At 38.5% G+C, this 16,270-nt stretch overlaps 1 protein-coding gene across 15 annotated transcripts in view; it reads left to right on the top strand.

Annotated features, from left to right (window-relative positions):
- DLG2 (discs large MAGUK scaffold protein 2) overlaps window positions 1-16,270 on the top strand; it is a 2,323,126-nt gene that overhangs the window by 1,404,457 nt on the left and 902,399 nt on the right. The window contains exon 1 of one of the 15 annotated variants that reach the window (XM_059883221.1): window positions 15,432-15,556. The exons of 13 other annotated variants lie outside the window; for them this stretch is intronic. In XM_059883221.1, the coding sequence (XP_059739204.1) occupies window positions 15,452-15,556 (105 nt within the window). In that variant the 5' untranslated portion in view covers window positions 15,432-15,451. Of the gene's footprint in view, window positions 1-15,431; window positions 15,557-16,270 lie in introns of those variants that run through there. One more of the 15 variants, XM_024987492.2, reaches the window with a different exon arrangement.

Here is a 16,270-nt window from a genome sequence, read left to right on the forward strand (position 1 = left end):
CAAGATTGTAGCTTTACCAGAGAAGTAATGTCACCTAATGACTGTGCTCTGTTGCCTATTTTTGAAAGGGCAGCTCTTTTGTTACATTTGAAAGGACTTAAAAATGAGAAACATAAGGATTAACTTTTTAATTAGATATAATGATTATAAACTCTTCATCGCAGCAGTTTTCCTTTCATTATAAAAGGAAAGTTGACAGTTTCTGTTCAATTAATGTTCATTGAAATGTTTTTTAAATGAAACTATTGCTGAGTAGAAGGACATCAGAAAGCCTATGACATGATTAAGGGCCTTGCTTTTTGACTTTTTTATGGGGAAAGACTGCTGATTTAAAAGCATTTGTAAGGTTCATAAGACATTATATTTCTGCACATGAATAATATTTAAGTCTCAGGGCTTATAAAACTGAATATCACCAAATTTCACCCCACTATAAATGTTTGCAATCCTCATATTAACTGACCTTTGATCACATCGACATAGTTCAGTGAAATCAAATTTACAAGGCTTATTTTGGTGAAATCCATTGGTGATGATGGTATTGGCTTTCAACTTTAGAAGAGTTAACCTGACACTGTCTTGACTTCATAGTTTAATTTTAAATGATTTGGTTCATTTAATTTGAGGTTCTGCTATTGATGTATTATCGTTCCATATACAACTTCATTTTGAAATGAATAGGCCTGAACCTCATAAGCGATGAGAATAAATACTTTTCATGACTCTGAAACTTGGATTTATTGCCTGTTTTGGCCACAAATCACCTAGTTCTTACACATAAATCCTATCTGAACTCTGCATCTGTAGTACTCACCCCTCCAGTTTCTTAACAAATAACTGTAAACATTCTTTCAGTAATAAATATTCTTTTCTTATATATTTTTATTGCCTAAAGTACCAAGCAGATATTTATCATCCTTACCCCCAAGAAGCTTTCTGTACTTTCTCCTTCCTGATGACATTCATGATATTAATAGTAATGATGATAATGTTGGTGAGAGCCAACATTTATTTAGTGTTATTTATTTAGCACTCTGTTCTAAGAAATGTTAAATATAAGTGATTCATTCAATCCTCACAATGATCCCAGGAGACTGATAACATTATTGTTCATTATTATTATTATTCCCAATTTACAAGTGGGAAAACTGAGGCTTGGTGAGTAAAAATTATTTACTGAGTAATTTCCCCAAATTTACTCAGTAAATAATTAATACAACAGACACAGACCCATGCATCATCTCCAGCAAGATTTTTTTATTATTTGCTGTTCCCTGCCTATAAGCTTTACTGTAATCAGGGACTGTCTTTCTCTCCACACTATTTTTTTTTTTTTAATCCAAACTCCATTCCTTTGCTTTTCCATCTACCTTGCCTGCCCTAGTAATCCAAACTTATCTCTTATTGACTCTCCAATCCCAGTTATCTCATCAGGTAAATTGGAAACCTCAAAGGCATTATCAGTAATCCCCTCTCCTTCCATGTGAAATAGACCAATAAGATATTTCTGAGTGTGTGAGAGAGGGTGTGTCTGTGTGTGTGTGTGAGACAGAGAGAGAGAAATGAAGGAAAGAAAAGGAGAGGGGTAAAGATAAGGGAGAAAGAGAAAAAAGAGGTAGGAATGGGAAAAGGTAGAGAAGGAGAGAGAGAGACTTACGCAAACACTAAGACATTAGTTACTCCTCAGTGGAGACTTACTGATTAGAGGGGGGAAATGAGAAGACGAACTTCCAAGGAGTTTTACTTTAGGGCCATTTTGATATCTTAAAAGAGTTGAGACGAAAGTGAATCAGTAAAAAAACAAACAAACATATATATATATATGATGGTGTTAATGGAGCAAAATATTTTGAAGACCAATGCTTTAGTCCTGCCCCTGTCACTATCTAAATTGCATAATCATAGGCACATCATTCTGGGTCTCAGTTTCCTGTCTGTAAAATGGACACAAATATCCCAGCCTCATAGGATTGTTGTAAGAATCAAAGAAATACTTATATGATGAAGAAAATGTAATGAAGATCAGGTTCTTGAAATGCTTATGAACTATTAAAATGATAAATATCTGACTTATAGATGGAACTTAGTAATAAAACAGAACAGAACAGAAATAAAAATATGTTTAGGCAAAGAAGAAAGATAATAGCTAATGATTATTTATTGGGTGCTTATTTTATGTTGGGCTTCTTTGGTGGCTGAGAGGTTAAAGAATCTGCCTGTAATGTAAGAAACCTGAGTTTGATCCCTGGGTCAGGAAGATCCCCTAGAGAAGGGAATGGCTACCCACTCCAGTATTCTTGCTTGGAGAATCTCATGGACAGAGGGACCTAGCAGGCTGCAGTCCATAGGGTTGCAAAGAGTCGGACATGACTGAATCGACTTAGCATACATGCACACAGTATAAATCCTGCTTTTCAAAACCTTGGAAAGTAGGAGTACATTAGGCACGTTGAAAGTAGAATTTAAAAGAATTTCTCTTTCCAACTGAGATTTTTCTGCTTAGCTGTACTTAAGCAGCCTGGAAATAAAAGATAATTTTAACCAAGTATCCTTCATGTTCTAGTTTATTCGGCAAGGCTTTCATTAAGATCAGAGTATCTTAATCTGTCGTGTGATTAGTTTTCTCTAGGCTATTTACTAGAGTGGACCACAAGGCTAAGAGTACCATAAAAGCAAATTCACTCAGAATAATTATTTTTTTTCCCTCTTGCATCCCTATCACAACAGGAGAAATCCTGTCCGCTCCCCTTATATTGAATGTGCCATGGTTTGTAATAAGCATCGTAGTGAAGCATCACCGCAAACCACCAGGAGGCCCTCAGCGTTTCGGCCCTTGAGACAGTGTGAGGGGCTCTGCTGATGCTCCACAGGCTGCAAGGACTCAGGGCTGCGGGGACCTCGGAAGGGGGAGAGTTCCAGTAATCTGAGAAGGCTGAAAAAAACCTGGTAATGCTAGTAAAGTGATTATGCTGATCAGAAGAGCCGAGAATGGTCCCCTGTCAGCTATTTATTGATAGTGTGTTCTGCATGCCTGTCGTTCAGCCACTTGGCATATCTTTTACCTCAGTTTAAAGTGGTTGTGTTAATTCTGGCTGTCCATATGTCATGTGGTTTTTGCGATAATCAAACGTATTCATTTATTCAACATACATTCATGAAGCACCTATCTCATGCTAGACACTATATGTTCTTGTTGTTTTATAGTTGCTAGGTTGTGTCTGACTTTTTTGTGACCCCATAAAAGTAACCAACCAGGCTCTTCTGTCCATGGGATTTTCCAGTCAAGAATACTGGAGTGGGGTGCCATTTCCTCCTCCATGGGACCCTCTTGACCCAGGGATCAAACCTGCATCTCCTACATTGGCAGGCAGGTTCTTTAATCTGAGCCACCAGGGCAGCCCAGGTAATAAAATGATAAAGAACTCTATCCATAATGGGGTGGTCCAACAGTAATCTAGAAGTCAAAAGATTTACATACTAGGTTCCGTAAAAATCCATGGCAGAATGTTCTGATCAAAGTGTAGAACAGAGCTTCTTAATGGGGGGAATGAATTTGGCTCCCCAGAGACAATGGGCAACGTCTGAGACCTATTTGGTTGTCACAGCTGGGGGAAGGGAGTGCTGCGGGCGTCTAGTGGGTATAGGCCAGGGAGACTGCTAAGCCTCCTGCAGTGCACAGTGGAACTGACACTTGAAGGATAACTGGGAGAGAATTCTGCAGAAGAGGTGGGAGGAGATATGAGGCAGGGTGACTAGCATTGACATGAGAAGGCGCTTCCTCACATTTTAAGTGCTGGGAGCAGGCCCGTGGGGCAGGGGCACGGAGCCGGGGGAGATGGCACAAGATAACATCGGTGGCAAGTAGGGGTAGACCAGGAGGGTGAGGATGAAGTGGATACTGTGGGCTCCTGATGAAGGCCTCTGTCTAGAGCAACTGAGTGGAAGGACTGGGATTTACCGGATAAGTAAATGAAAGAGAAGCAGATTTGAGGGGGAGGAACAGAGGATAAGAGCGCAGTTTGAAGGCGTTCAGTCTGAGATGTCTGTGAGATATTTGAGTGGAGATGACCAGCAGGCAGCAGGATATCCAATTCAGGAAAGAAATCTGGGCCAAGAATATAAATGAGGTATCCATTGGCAGACTAATATTTAAATGAGTGGAGAGAGAGAGGGTAAAAAGTAGAAGGAAAGAATTCCTAGTTGCAAAAGTGCTTTGTCACACTAGAAAAATGCTTCACAAGTATAAGGAATTCCTGTTATTTACCAAGTACAGTGCTCTTAACATCCATATATTTAACATCCATCCCTTTATTGAACAAACCTTTGCTCTCCTTTGTTATATGCTATGTAGGTAATATAGGTAACATTGTTATATGAAGGAAAGCGAAAGTCACTCAGTCGTATCTGATTGTGACCCCATGGACTATACAGTCCATGGAATTCTCTAGGCCAGAATACTGGAATGGGTAGCCTTTCCCTTCTCCAGGGGATCTTCTGAGCCCAGGGATCGAACCCAGGTCTCCCATACTGCAGGCAGATTCTTTACCGGCTGAGCCACAAGGGATTATACCTATGTTATATAAGTAATGTGATTGGATCTGGAGTATAGAGATTGGTAAAACTGACACTTGCTCTCAAAGAGAGACAGAAAAGCAAGTGGGGAAGACAGTAAACTGTTTTTTTTTTTAACTTTTTAGTTATACTGGAGTTTATGTGATTAACAATGTTGTGTTACTTTCAGGTGTAAAGTGACTCAGTTATACATATGCATCTATCTATTATTTTTCAAATTCTATTCCCATTTAGGTCATTATATAATATTGAGCAGAGTGCCCTGTTCTTTACAGTGGATCTTTGTTGGTTACAATGAAGTCTTAATGTCCTATGAATGAGTTTGTATAGCTTTCCTTCTGTCGGGAGAGTCCAGAGAAGGACTGAGGGCTCTTGAAGTGGACAAAGATGAGGAAGACAGATTTGACCTGCCCCATATTTCTTTCCAGGTTAGCCCGAGCTTTAACTCTGACCTGAGGTTTACATGCTGTGACCTAGCATCTGGTAGAACTATGTTCAGACAAGACATGGTGTCCTGCCCGCTTCAGTCCGTTTCTCTGGGATCCTCTGCTTTCTGCCCCTTATAGATCTGGGCTTGTGATTCCAAGAGCTGCCCGTGTAGCTCAGATGGTAAAGAATCTGCCTGCGATGATGGAGACCCAGGTTCAATCCCCTGGTCGGGAAGATCCCCTGGAGAAAGGAATGGCAACTCACTCCAGTATTCTTGCCTGGAGAATCCCAAGAACAGAGGAACCTGGCGGGTACAGTCCATGGGGTCGCAGAGAGTCGGACACGATAGAGTGACTAACAGTACTACTACTGTGATTCCGAAGACTGCTCGGTGTATCGAGTAGCACTTTATCACAATCGCTTGCATTTCTTAAGCATATAAGAAATATATTGACTGATCAGATATATAGCACAATTCTCTATGAATTTTGGTATCCCACAGGTCGTATCATTCCCTCTGGAATACTGTCACATACAGTATAAATTCATGTTCTCTCTTATTTTGTTAAAGTCATAGGACTCTTACCCCATCAAAAAAAATTGTTACTTTTCCTTAAAGAGGAGAACTGAAGTCAGTCAGATACGAGCTTTTGATAAGAGCCATGGCCAAACTCACCAGAGATCTTTGGAAACACTGAAGATCTGGATAAATATACTAACATATGTTTCTGAAGTTTTCATATACTTTTATCTATTTTAGGCCCTAGTAATAAAAATAGTATCAAATGAACACTGAAAGACTCTGTGTGGTTCCAGACACTGGGCAGGCACTGACTATCCATTGGCTTCTCTTTTCTGATCCTACAGTTTAGCTGGGGAAACTAGAAATTAAAAAATAATAAATAAATATATTCCAAATTAAGATAGGGAGAATGAACACTAGGAGGATATCCACTTAGACTGAGGTGTGATGGTAATCAGGAAAGACAAGTCTGAAAGTACATAAATATTTACTGATTCTGGTCAAATGCATGTTGAACAGAGAACCAAAAGATATGAATTTATCTTAGATCTTGCTTCTTTATTATGTTGGCTAGTTAGTGTTAGTCACTCAGTCTGTCCAACTCTTTGCAACCCCGTGGACTGTAAGCCGCCAGACTTCTCTGTCCATACTTAATTAATTCTTACTTATTATATTAATACATTAAAATGAAATTAGTTTCTCAAAGAATAATAGTAATAACTGTGCTAGTCTCCAATCTAAAGTTTTACAAATATTAACTCATTTAATCCTCAACAATCCTATGAGGCAAGTACTGTTATAATCTCAAATTTACAGAGAAGCAACAGAAGCAAAGAGAAACTAAGGATCTTGTCCAAGGTCATGTGGTTGGTATGTGGTGAAGCAAGTTAATGTTAACTTCTGTGGTCCTATTTCTGTATCTGTAAATTGAAAATAATATCTTCATGGAAATAAGATGGCTGCTGCATGAGAAAGTAGTTTTCTAAGAAGTATAATAGTAGTTTTCTATCCTTATAATTTTAATAGCAATCACAGTATCATTATTACAATGTAGGCTCTGAACTTGAAATATTGTGAGAAGAAAAGACCAGAAATTTTAAGATAAAGGAGCCCACCCTCAAGAGTTTACTCTCTTTCTAAAAAGATTATCAGCAAGGGCGATAATGCACATTTCAAAATTACTTGGGATATTTTTAGTTTAAGGCCATACTTGTAAATTCTTAGTTGAGAGAAAAAAGGAGATTATTGAGGATTAAAGTCTATCCATAGATCACTGAATTAGAGCCTCTGAAGGACATTTGAGGGATGGTTGAGTCTAACTTCTGTATTTTTAGATGAGTAATTGGAGCTTGTCAAAGCAAAATGACAGAACCAAGTTCTTGCTGCTAATCAGGGCAAGAATCATAGCTAAAAGTAAAGCTCCTGGATATGATATCTCAGCCCTTTCCTCTGGTTGAACTTTTTCATATTCTTTGCTTTCCTTCCTGCGAGAAAGTCAGTGCTTTCTAACCACCTCCCCACCCTAGGGAAATGGATCAACCTATCAGATTATAACATTAAATGCTAACAGAAATCATTACTTTGGATAAAGCCCAGGAGAGTGAGACTTTCTGATTATTTTTCTAGGAACTTTTTAAGGAAATTTTCAAAATAGCTCCAATGATGTCTAATTGATATTCAATGAACTGTGCATATTTAAGATCTACAAATTGATGTTTTGACACATGAAACTATCCACTTACGATAATGAACATATCCTTCACCCTCAGACGTTTCTTCACACCTCTTTGTAATGCCTCCAGCCCACTCCCTCCCTCTGCCCATCGTACCTCCCCATCAGCAGTGTCTCCTTGCCATGCCTTAGGTTAGCTGACACTTTCCACAGTCTGTATAAATGGGACGATGTGGTATATGTCCTTTCTGCTTCTTTCATTCAACATGACTATTTTGAGATTCACCCATGTGCTGTGGGTATCAATAGTTCATTCCGTTTTGGTGATGAATATCATTCCGTTGTTTGGATATATCACAATTTACTTACCCACTCACTTGGTTCCAGGTTTTTACTATTACAAATAAGGCTGCTATAAATGTTCTTATACAAGCCTTCAAATCAACATATACTTTCATTTCTCTTGGATAAATACCTAGGAGCAGTAGAATGGTTAAATCTTAGAAGGTGCATGTTTAACTTTTTAAGAACCCGTGAACTCTTTCCAAAGGGACTTTAGTATTTATATTCCCACCAGCAGTGTATGAGAAGTCCAATATTATACATCTTAATGAATCAGTTTTTTTTTTTTTTTTAGTATTATCCCTTCTAATTGGAGTGTGGTAGTACTTTAATTTTTATTTCTTTAATCATAATGTTGATACCCTTTCACATGCTCATTTGAGACACATATCTTCATTTATGGTGTCTATTAAAATGCTTTGCTCATTTTTGACTCTTTATTATTAGCTTTGAGAGTTCCTCATATATTTTAGAAACAAATCCTATATTAAATATATAGTTTGTAAGTTTGCTCACATTTTCTGGCTTGTCTTTTCATTCTCCTAACAATGTTTCATGGAACAGAAAACTTCCATCTGTCAGTGTCCAATTTATCAATTATTTTTCTCTTATGGTTGTGCTTTTGGTATTGTATCTAACCTTTAGATCACAAAGATATTCTGTGTTTTAGAAGTTCCACTTAGGCTTTATATGTAGTTCTATATTCTATCTTGAGTTTTTAAGTACTAAGAGTTTGGTACCAAGCTATTGATGGCCTCAAAAAAAAAAAAAAAAAAAGAGCAACTTGTAAAGTTTTTTTTTTTCCTCTTCAGTTCTCTGAAAGAATTTGTGTAGAATTAATTTTTTTTCTTAAATGGAATTCATCAGAAGCCATCTGGCCCTAGAGTTTCCTGGAGGTTAAGATTTTAGTTAAAAAATAAAACCTTTATTAGGAATATGGCATGGCTATTTAGATTGCTTATTTTTCTTGAGTGAGCTTTAGTAGCTTAAAACTCTCAAGGAATTTGTTCCATATAAGGGGTCAACTATATTAATATAAAGTTGTTTCCAAGATTTCCTTATTAGACCTTCCATGGCTATAGGATCTATAGTAATGCTACACTCATTTCTAATCTTGAAATTTTTCTCTCTTTCATTAGTCTTGCTAACAGGTTATCAATTGTATTGATACTCTCAAGAAGTAGCTGTTAGCTTTATTTTTTTCTATTTTCCCATTTTCTTCTGTTTTATTTGGCTTCAATTTGCTAGACTTTTTTCTATTTTAATAAGGTGTAAGATGAGATCAACAGAGGATGAGATGGCTGGATGGCATCACCGACTCGATGCACATGAGTTTGGGTGAACTCCAAGCGTTACTGATGGACAGGGAGGCCTGGCATGCTGCAATTCATGGGGTCACGAAGAGTCAGACATGAATGAGCTACTGAACTGAAGCTGAGATCATTAAAACCTTCTTTCTTTTCAAATAAAAGTGTTTAGTGATGTATAGCATTAGTTGCTCAGTCATGTATGATTCTTCGTGACCCTGTCTATTAGCACGCCAGGCACCTCTGTCCATGGGATTCTCTAGGCCAAAATACTGGAGTGGTAGCCATCCCCTTCTCCTGGGGATCTTCCTGACCCAGGGATCAAACTCAGGTCTCTTGCATTGCAAGCAGATACTTTACTATCTAAGCCACCACAGAAAATCTATTATTTCCTTCAGTCAGTTCAGTTCAGTAACTCAGTCATGTCAGACTATTTGCCACCCCATGTACTGCAGCACGCCAGTCTTCCCTGTCCATCATCAACTCCGAGAGCTTGCTCAAACTCTTGTCCACTGAGTCAGTGATGCCATCCAGCCATCTCATCCTCTATCATCCCCTTCTCTTCCTGGCTTCAATCTTTCCCAGCATCAGTGCCTTTTCCAATGAGTCAGTTCTTTGCATCAACTGGCCAAAGTATTGGAGTTTCAGCTTCAACATCAGTCCTTCCAATCAATATTCAGGACTGATTTTCTTTAGGATTGACTGGTTGGATCTCCTCGCAGTCCAAGGGAGGCTCCAGAGTCTTCTCCAACACCACAGTTCAAGAGCATCAATTCTTTGATGCCCAGCTTTCTTGGTAGTACAACTCTCAATCCACACATGACTACTGGAAAAACCATAGCTTTGACTAAATGGACCTTTGTTGGCAGAATAATGTCTCTGCTTTTTAATATGCTGTCTAGGTTGGTCATAGCTTTTTTTCCAAGGAACAAGTGTCTTTTAATTTTATGGCTACAGTCACTATCTACAGTGATTTTGGAGCCCTCAAAATAAAGTCTGTCACTGTTTCCATTGTTTCCCCATCTATTTGCCATGAAGTGATGGCACCAGATGCCATGATCTTAGTTTTCTGAATGTTGAGTTTTAAGCCTACTTTTTCACTCTCCTCTTTCACGTTCAAGAGGCTCTTTAGTCCCTCTTTGCTTTCTGCCAGAAGGGTGGTGTCATCTGCGTATCTGAGGTTATTGATATTTCTCCCGGCAATCTTGATTCCAGCTTGTGCTTCATCCAGCCCAGCGTTTCTCATGATGTACTCTGCATATAAATTAAATAAGCAGGGTGACAGCATACAGCCTTGAGTACTCCTTTCCCGATTTGGAACCAGTCTGTTGTTCCATGTCCAGTTCTAACTGTTGCTTCTTGACCTGTGTACAGATTTCTCAGGAGGCAGGTCAGGTGGTCTGGTATGCCCATCTCTTGAAGAATTTTCCACAGTTTGTTGTGATCCAAACAGTCAAAGGCTTTGGCATAATCAATAAAGCAGAAGTAGATGTTTTTCTGGAACTCTCTTGCTTTTTTGATGATCCAGTGGATGTTGGCAATTTGATCTCTGTTTCCTCTGCCTTTTCTAAATCCAGCTTAAACATCTGGAAGTTCACAGTTCACATACTGTTGAAGGCTGGCTTGGAGAATTTTGAGCATTATTTTGCCAGCGTGTGAGATGAGTGCAATTGTGCGGTAGTTTGAACATTCTTTGGCACTGCCTTTCTTTGGGATTGGAATGAAAACTGACCTTTTCCAGCCCTGTGGCCACTGATGAGTTTCCAAATGTGCTTGCGTATTGAATGCAGCACTTTCACAGCATCATCTTTTAGAATTTGAAATAGCTCAGCTGGAATTCTATCACCTCCACTAGCTTTGTTCATAGTGATGCTTCCTAATGCCCACTTGACTTCTCGTTCCAGGATATCTGGCTCTAGGTAAGTGATCACACTATCTTGGTTATCTGGGTCATGAAGATCTTTTTTGTGTATAGTTCTTCTTTCCTTAAGTATTGCTTTAAGGGCATCCAACAGATGTTGATACATTGTGGTTTTATTTCATTCAGTTCAAAATGCATTCTCACTTCCTTTTGATTTCTTCTTTGGCCAGTAGGTAATTTAAGTGTGTTATTTGCTTGTCAAATATTTTGGGAATTTTCAGAGATTGTTCTGTTGTGGATACAACTTAATTTTACTATGGTGAGAGAATATATTTTCTTTGGCTGAATTCTTTTAAATTTATTATAATTTGATCTATGGCTCATAATATGCTCTATCTTGGTAAATGTTCCATGAGCACTTGCGAAGATTGTTGTTGTAGGGTGGAATGTTTTTTTAAAGGTGCATACTCAGTCACTTCAGTCATGTCTGACTCTTTGCGACCCTATAGACTGTAGCCCTCCAGGCTCCTCTGTCCATAGGACTCTCCAGGTAAGACTGCTATAGTGGGTTGCCATGCCCTCTTCCAGGGAATCTTCCTGACCCAAGGATTGAACCCACAGTTTCTGCAGGTGGATTTTTTAACTGCTGAGCCACCAGGGAAGTCCACATTTTTTAAAGGTATATTAGCCTAAATTGATGGATGGTTTCATAAAGGTTTTACATATCCTTATAGACTGTAACTGCTTAGTATATTAACTATTCAGAGTAGTATATTGAAAACTCCAATTACAATTATGAATTTCTCTATTTCCCCTATTGCCTTGTTTTCTCCAGAAAACCATTTCTGTATCCTCAATTCAGCAGGTTCACTGGGTTCCACCTGGATCCCCTTCTTCTGTGATGTGGCCTAGACATTCAAGGTGGTAAATGGGGCAGTCACAGGACTTATCTCGTTTGTTTCCTGTCTCCCAGAGTTCACTGATTTTTCTTCTCTGTCCATATTTGACTCATTGTTTCATATGTTTTATTTTCAGTTTTTTTTTGGTTTTTCAGATAGGAATGTAAATCATTGCTCCATTTCTGTTGTCACAAAGTTATATTTAAACCAGTCCCAGCAGAAAGCTTTCAAATACAGACCTGTTTGAGCATGGCAGTACTACCAAATAAAAAGTACTTTTAACATTCTAAGTCCTTTAATCTAATTCAGAGGTATTTCAATATTATGGACATATGGCCTAGTGACTGAGGATTTAACAGAAATAGTAGCCATTACATATCAGGCATTGTGCTCAGAAGAAGAAAATATGTATAACATTCTACTTTGTGGGCAGAGGTAAGTGCATACTGAGGGGCAGTTAGAAATAAGTAGAGAATTGACATTATATAATATTTATCTTTTTATCTTAGTGCTTACTTAGCACATAGTAGAGCTCAATAAATGTTTGTTAAACTGACCCAAACTGAATTACATCAAACATTAGATCAGGTTAAGACTCATGGTGGACTCCACTTGAATATCGAAGGTAATAGACTTTAGACTTACAGAAGTGATTAGGTATGAGTAAAAACATGATATATGTACTGAATAAACAAAAAAGCAATATGACTGAAATGATTGAGCCCCTAAACCCTCCAAAGTATATCAATATTCCTATTTTAAAGAGTAGGGAATAAATATATGACATTTACTCTCTTGTGAGATTTGGTTTCACTGAATTTATGTACACTGATGCTCTAAAAATTGGTTAAAGCTAAGATTGATTGCCATTAGGAACAGGAAGCTACTGACATTTTATTCAAGAATAACAGTTGTATTCAATAATTGTTACTTGACTCCAGTAACAATCATGAAAAAGCCAAAGTGTTAGTTGCTCAGGCGTGTCTGACTTTTTGTGACCCCATGCACTATAGCCTACCATACTCCTCTGTCCATGGAATTCTCCAGGCAAGAATACTTGGGTGGGTTGCCATGCCCTTTTCCAAGGGATCTTCCTGACTCGGGGATCCAAGCCAGGTCTCTTGCACTGCAAGTGGATTCTTTACCATCTGAGCCTTGGGTTCATGTTTTTTCTTTTTTTCCTGGAAACAACTAGTAATGATCTTTCCCACTCTGACCCTTTATTCTAGCTCTTCTTCAGAAATGCCCCCTACCTATCTCTGCAAGTCCTAATTATACCGTAACTTCAGTCTCTAGCCAAGTGCTAAATCTATGAAGCTGCCCTAATTTTCCTAGTTGATGTAATTTTTCTTTTCCATTGTTTTATAAATAGTTTACACCAGCTCTTTTATGACACCTACCCTTTTTTAACTGGTCTTTTTTTGTTATTTGTGCCCATGTATCATCCTTTCAGTTAAACTCTAAGCTCCTTAAAAACAAAAATCAACATCTGATATATCCATTTGCCCAAAATACAGTGAAAAAATGTAGCACATTGGAGATGCTTGATATGCTTCTTGGATCAATAAATGAATGAATGCATGATTCCAAGAGTGTTTTTCATGTAGAGTTTCTACATGCAGACTGTGGATTCTGTACCTTTTGGCCAAAGAGTAAGGAAAGAAGCATCTTTTAAACAGTGCTGCTTAAATGAAAAACACAAGAAGGAATCTGATGAGCAATAGGTAGAAGTCCAAGGCAGGACAGAAGACCCAGAGACTGAGGTCTGGAGTAATGATGAATATTTGTTCAAGGTTTTCAGATAGCATATTTTGGAGGGTAACTTAGAAAACAACTTTTATTTTCCTGTTGTTTGATCAGAAATACAAATACCTGCTAGTGACAGAACACTTTCTGGGAGTTGCGGGCTGGCTGGTCAACAGTGCACGAGGAAGAAGCATGTGGCTGGGGCAGATGGGAGAGTATAGGGGCAGCAGAGTGAAGGCAGAGGAGGGCCCGTGGGTGTGAGCTGAACAGAAGAACACCATGAATGGGGGAAAGAGAAGGCTGCTTGAATTGATACCGAAAAACAAATTATCTAATGGCAGGAGCCTTATGGTGTGTACTCACAAAATATTAAGGAAAAGCAGCCTCCTTGCAAATTAGCCCAGGTAGAAATTTTGAAAGATCAGTTCTACCTGCAATTCCTTCAGTTCAGAATTGAAAAATAAATGAAATAAGAGGCAAACTTTGCCTTTGAGACTCTCGCACAGCAAGGTCATTAGTATGAACTCACCCACCATCACCAGGGTACAAATGCAGAAAATCTAGGTAACCCAAATCATGCAGCTCTTCTAAAAATAATACAGCAAAGAATCCTTCATTAATGTTATCACACTGTTTTCTACAAATTGTACCTTGTTTTACACTCCTTGGATTTTCTAGGTCAATTAAAAGCACAAGTTACTCATCATGCTATGTATTGCCCTCAGCTTACCCCTTACTCCTAAAAAGACATGAACAGATATCCCCATTGTTGGCTGCGTAATTAGTCCTGAGAACATAAATTCCTTTGGAACTTCAAAGTGCTTAGTACCTTACAAGGTGCATTATCCCTTGCCTCAATGATCCCACAGCCTAAGGGCTAGTGGAGCCACACCTTACCTTGTGGGCTTCTGTCTTAAGGGAAGGAACATTCCAAATCTGTTGCTATATGCTGTTGTTCAATTTTTACTTAGGTTCAACTTACACCTTTTGCTGGGCTTTCCAGGTGGCTCAGTGGTAAAGAACCTGCCTGCCAATGTAGAAGAAGTGGATTCAATCCCTGGGTCAGGAAGATCCCCTGGAGAAAAGAATGGCTACCCACTCCAGTATTCTTGCCTGGAAAATCCCGTGGAGAGAGGATCCTGGGGGGCTATAGTCCAGGGAGGGAGGGTGTTGCAAAAAGTTGGACACTGAATGATTGAGCCTGCCTACATACCTTTTTGCTAAAGTGTGCAAGCGACTTATTTTGAATTAACATATTCCAGTGATGTGTAGCCCACTCTCAGGTCCCTGGAATATTTTAAGGTTCACTTTTCCTGGCATTGTTTATGTAAATTCTGCCTAGAAGAAGAACTAAATGTGCCTTTACCTAACATACGAAACAACAGAAAGGTCTTCTAATTACTCTTGGATTTTAAGATAAATTATTGACTCCTGTTGTACTCAAAGATTTTCTAGCTAGTTTTTAGAAATAACCCTAGATAAATAACTGCAGTTAATAAAGGCAGTGATACCCTATAGATGAAACATATATCACATCTAGATCATAGCTAAACTGAGAGAAAAATTGGACATATTAAATGACACTGTGAGAAGGCACGTATTTCACACAGAGCAGACAAGTGTAGACACCTGCCTTTCTGTGTGTGTGTGTGTGTGTGTGTAACCCACTCCCTTCAATTTTACTACTTTTCACAAGCTATTCAAATTCTACCTCCGGGGCCTGCCACCCAAGTCTTCTGGTGGAAATATTTTTTTTTACATTTCTCTCCCTCCTACTTCTTTCCCCCCACACACTTATGGTATGTGCAGTTTCGCCAGATCCGTGTAAAGACAGGGCAACACTGATGGGATTGCTTTTCACAAGTGTGGGAACGAAAATCCTTCCCAATGAAAACATCTGTCTCTGTTCAAGTCATGCCCAGTTATCCCCCAAAAGAAATGTTCTGATTAACTTTTTTTTTTAAGTCTTAAGATAGCAGTTTGTGTAGCAGATCTAATTAAGAAGTTTATGTAACAGATCTGCAGGGTTTTTTTTTTTTTTTTTCCTTCCTTCTTCAACTGGGTTCTTTGAGCTCAGTTTGAGTGTTACTAGCTTTCGCCATGCAGCGGCCAAGTGCTTCTCGGGCTGAAAATTATCAGCTTCTGTGGGATACTATTGCTTCTTTAAAACAATGTGAGCAAGCTATGCAACATGCATTTATTCCGGTAAGGGGCATTTCCTTTTATTTTCCTAGAGACTCTTTCACTTTCCTGCTATTTCTTCCTTTATAGCTATAGGTAAAATGCATATATTCTATGCATTTAAAGATATGGTATCTTCTCTGTAGTTCTTGTTTGATAAAAATATGTCTTCTTTTGCTCTATGTGAAATCTGAATTATTAAAGGGTTAAATATTGATCGGTGAGAAAGAATAGACAGTGGTCCAGGGAAACTTACCCTACTGAAGATGGTAGTTTCTAAAAGTAACAAGTAGTAGAGAAAGGGCGCAAGATTGATATTCTTCATATTAACGTTTGAAACAGTCTACAGTGTGTATTTCCTGGCTGGTTCCCCCAAAAGCACTTAGAGTGGCTTGAATACCTTTTTGCAGTGGGTTTGATACTTAGATCAGGAAGCCAGAAGTTAGTTTTATATTCTGATTCTTTGCTTAGCCAAGTAAAATCTACCATAAAGCCTCTCCCTGAAAAGTGTGTTTGTTCCTTTAGAAAAGTAGTGATGCTCTACTTAGAGATTTGTAAAAATGGCTTAGAAATGTGTATTTTGGAAGTGCATAGATACATAAGGTGAATTAAATAAGTGAGCCAGTGTCATTGTGTTTTCCACTGCGGATATAATGTTTGTGCTTATAAAGATCAAACCAGAAGAACAGGCTGGCTACATTTGATAGGCTGAGGTGGGGTGAATGGGACCTGCAAGAA

Source organism: Bos taurus, chromosome 29, assembly GCF_002263795.3.
Source record: "Bos taurus isolate L1 Dominette 01449 registration number 42190680 breed Hereford chromosome 29, ARS-UCD2.0, whole genome shotgun sequence".
Classification (NCBI taxonomy): Eukaryota; Metazoa; Chordata; class Mammalia; order Artiodactyla; family Bovidae; genus Bos; species Bos taurus.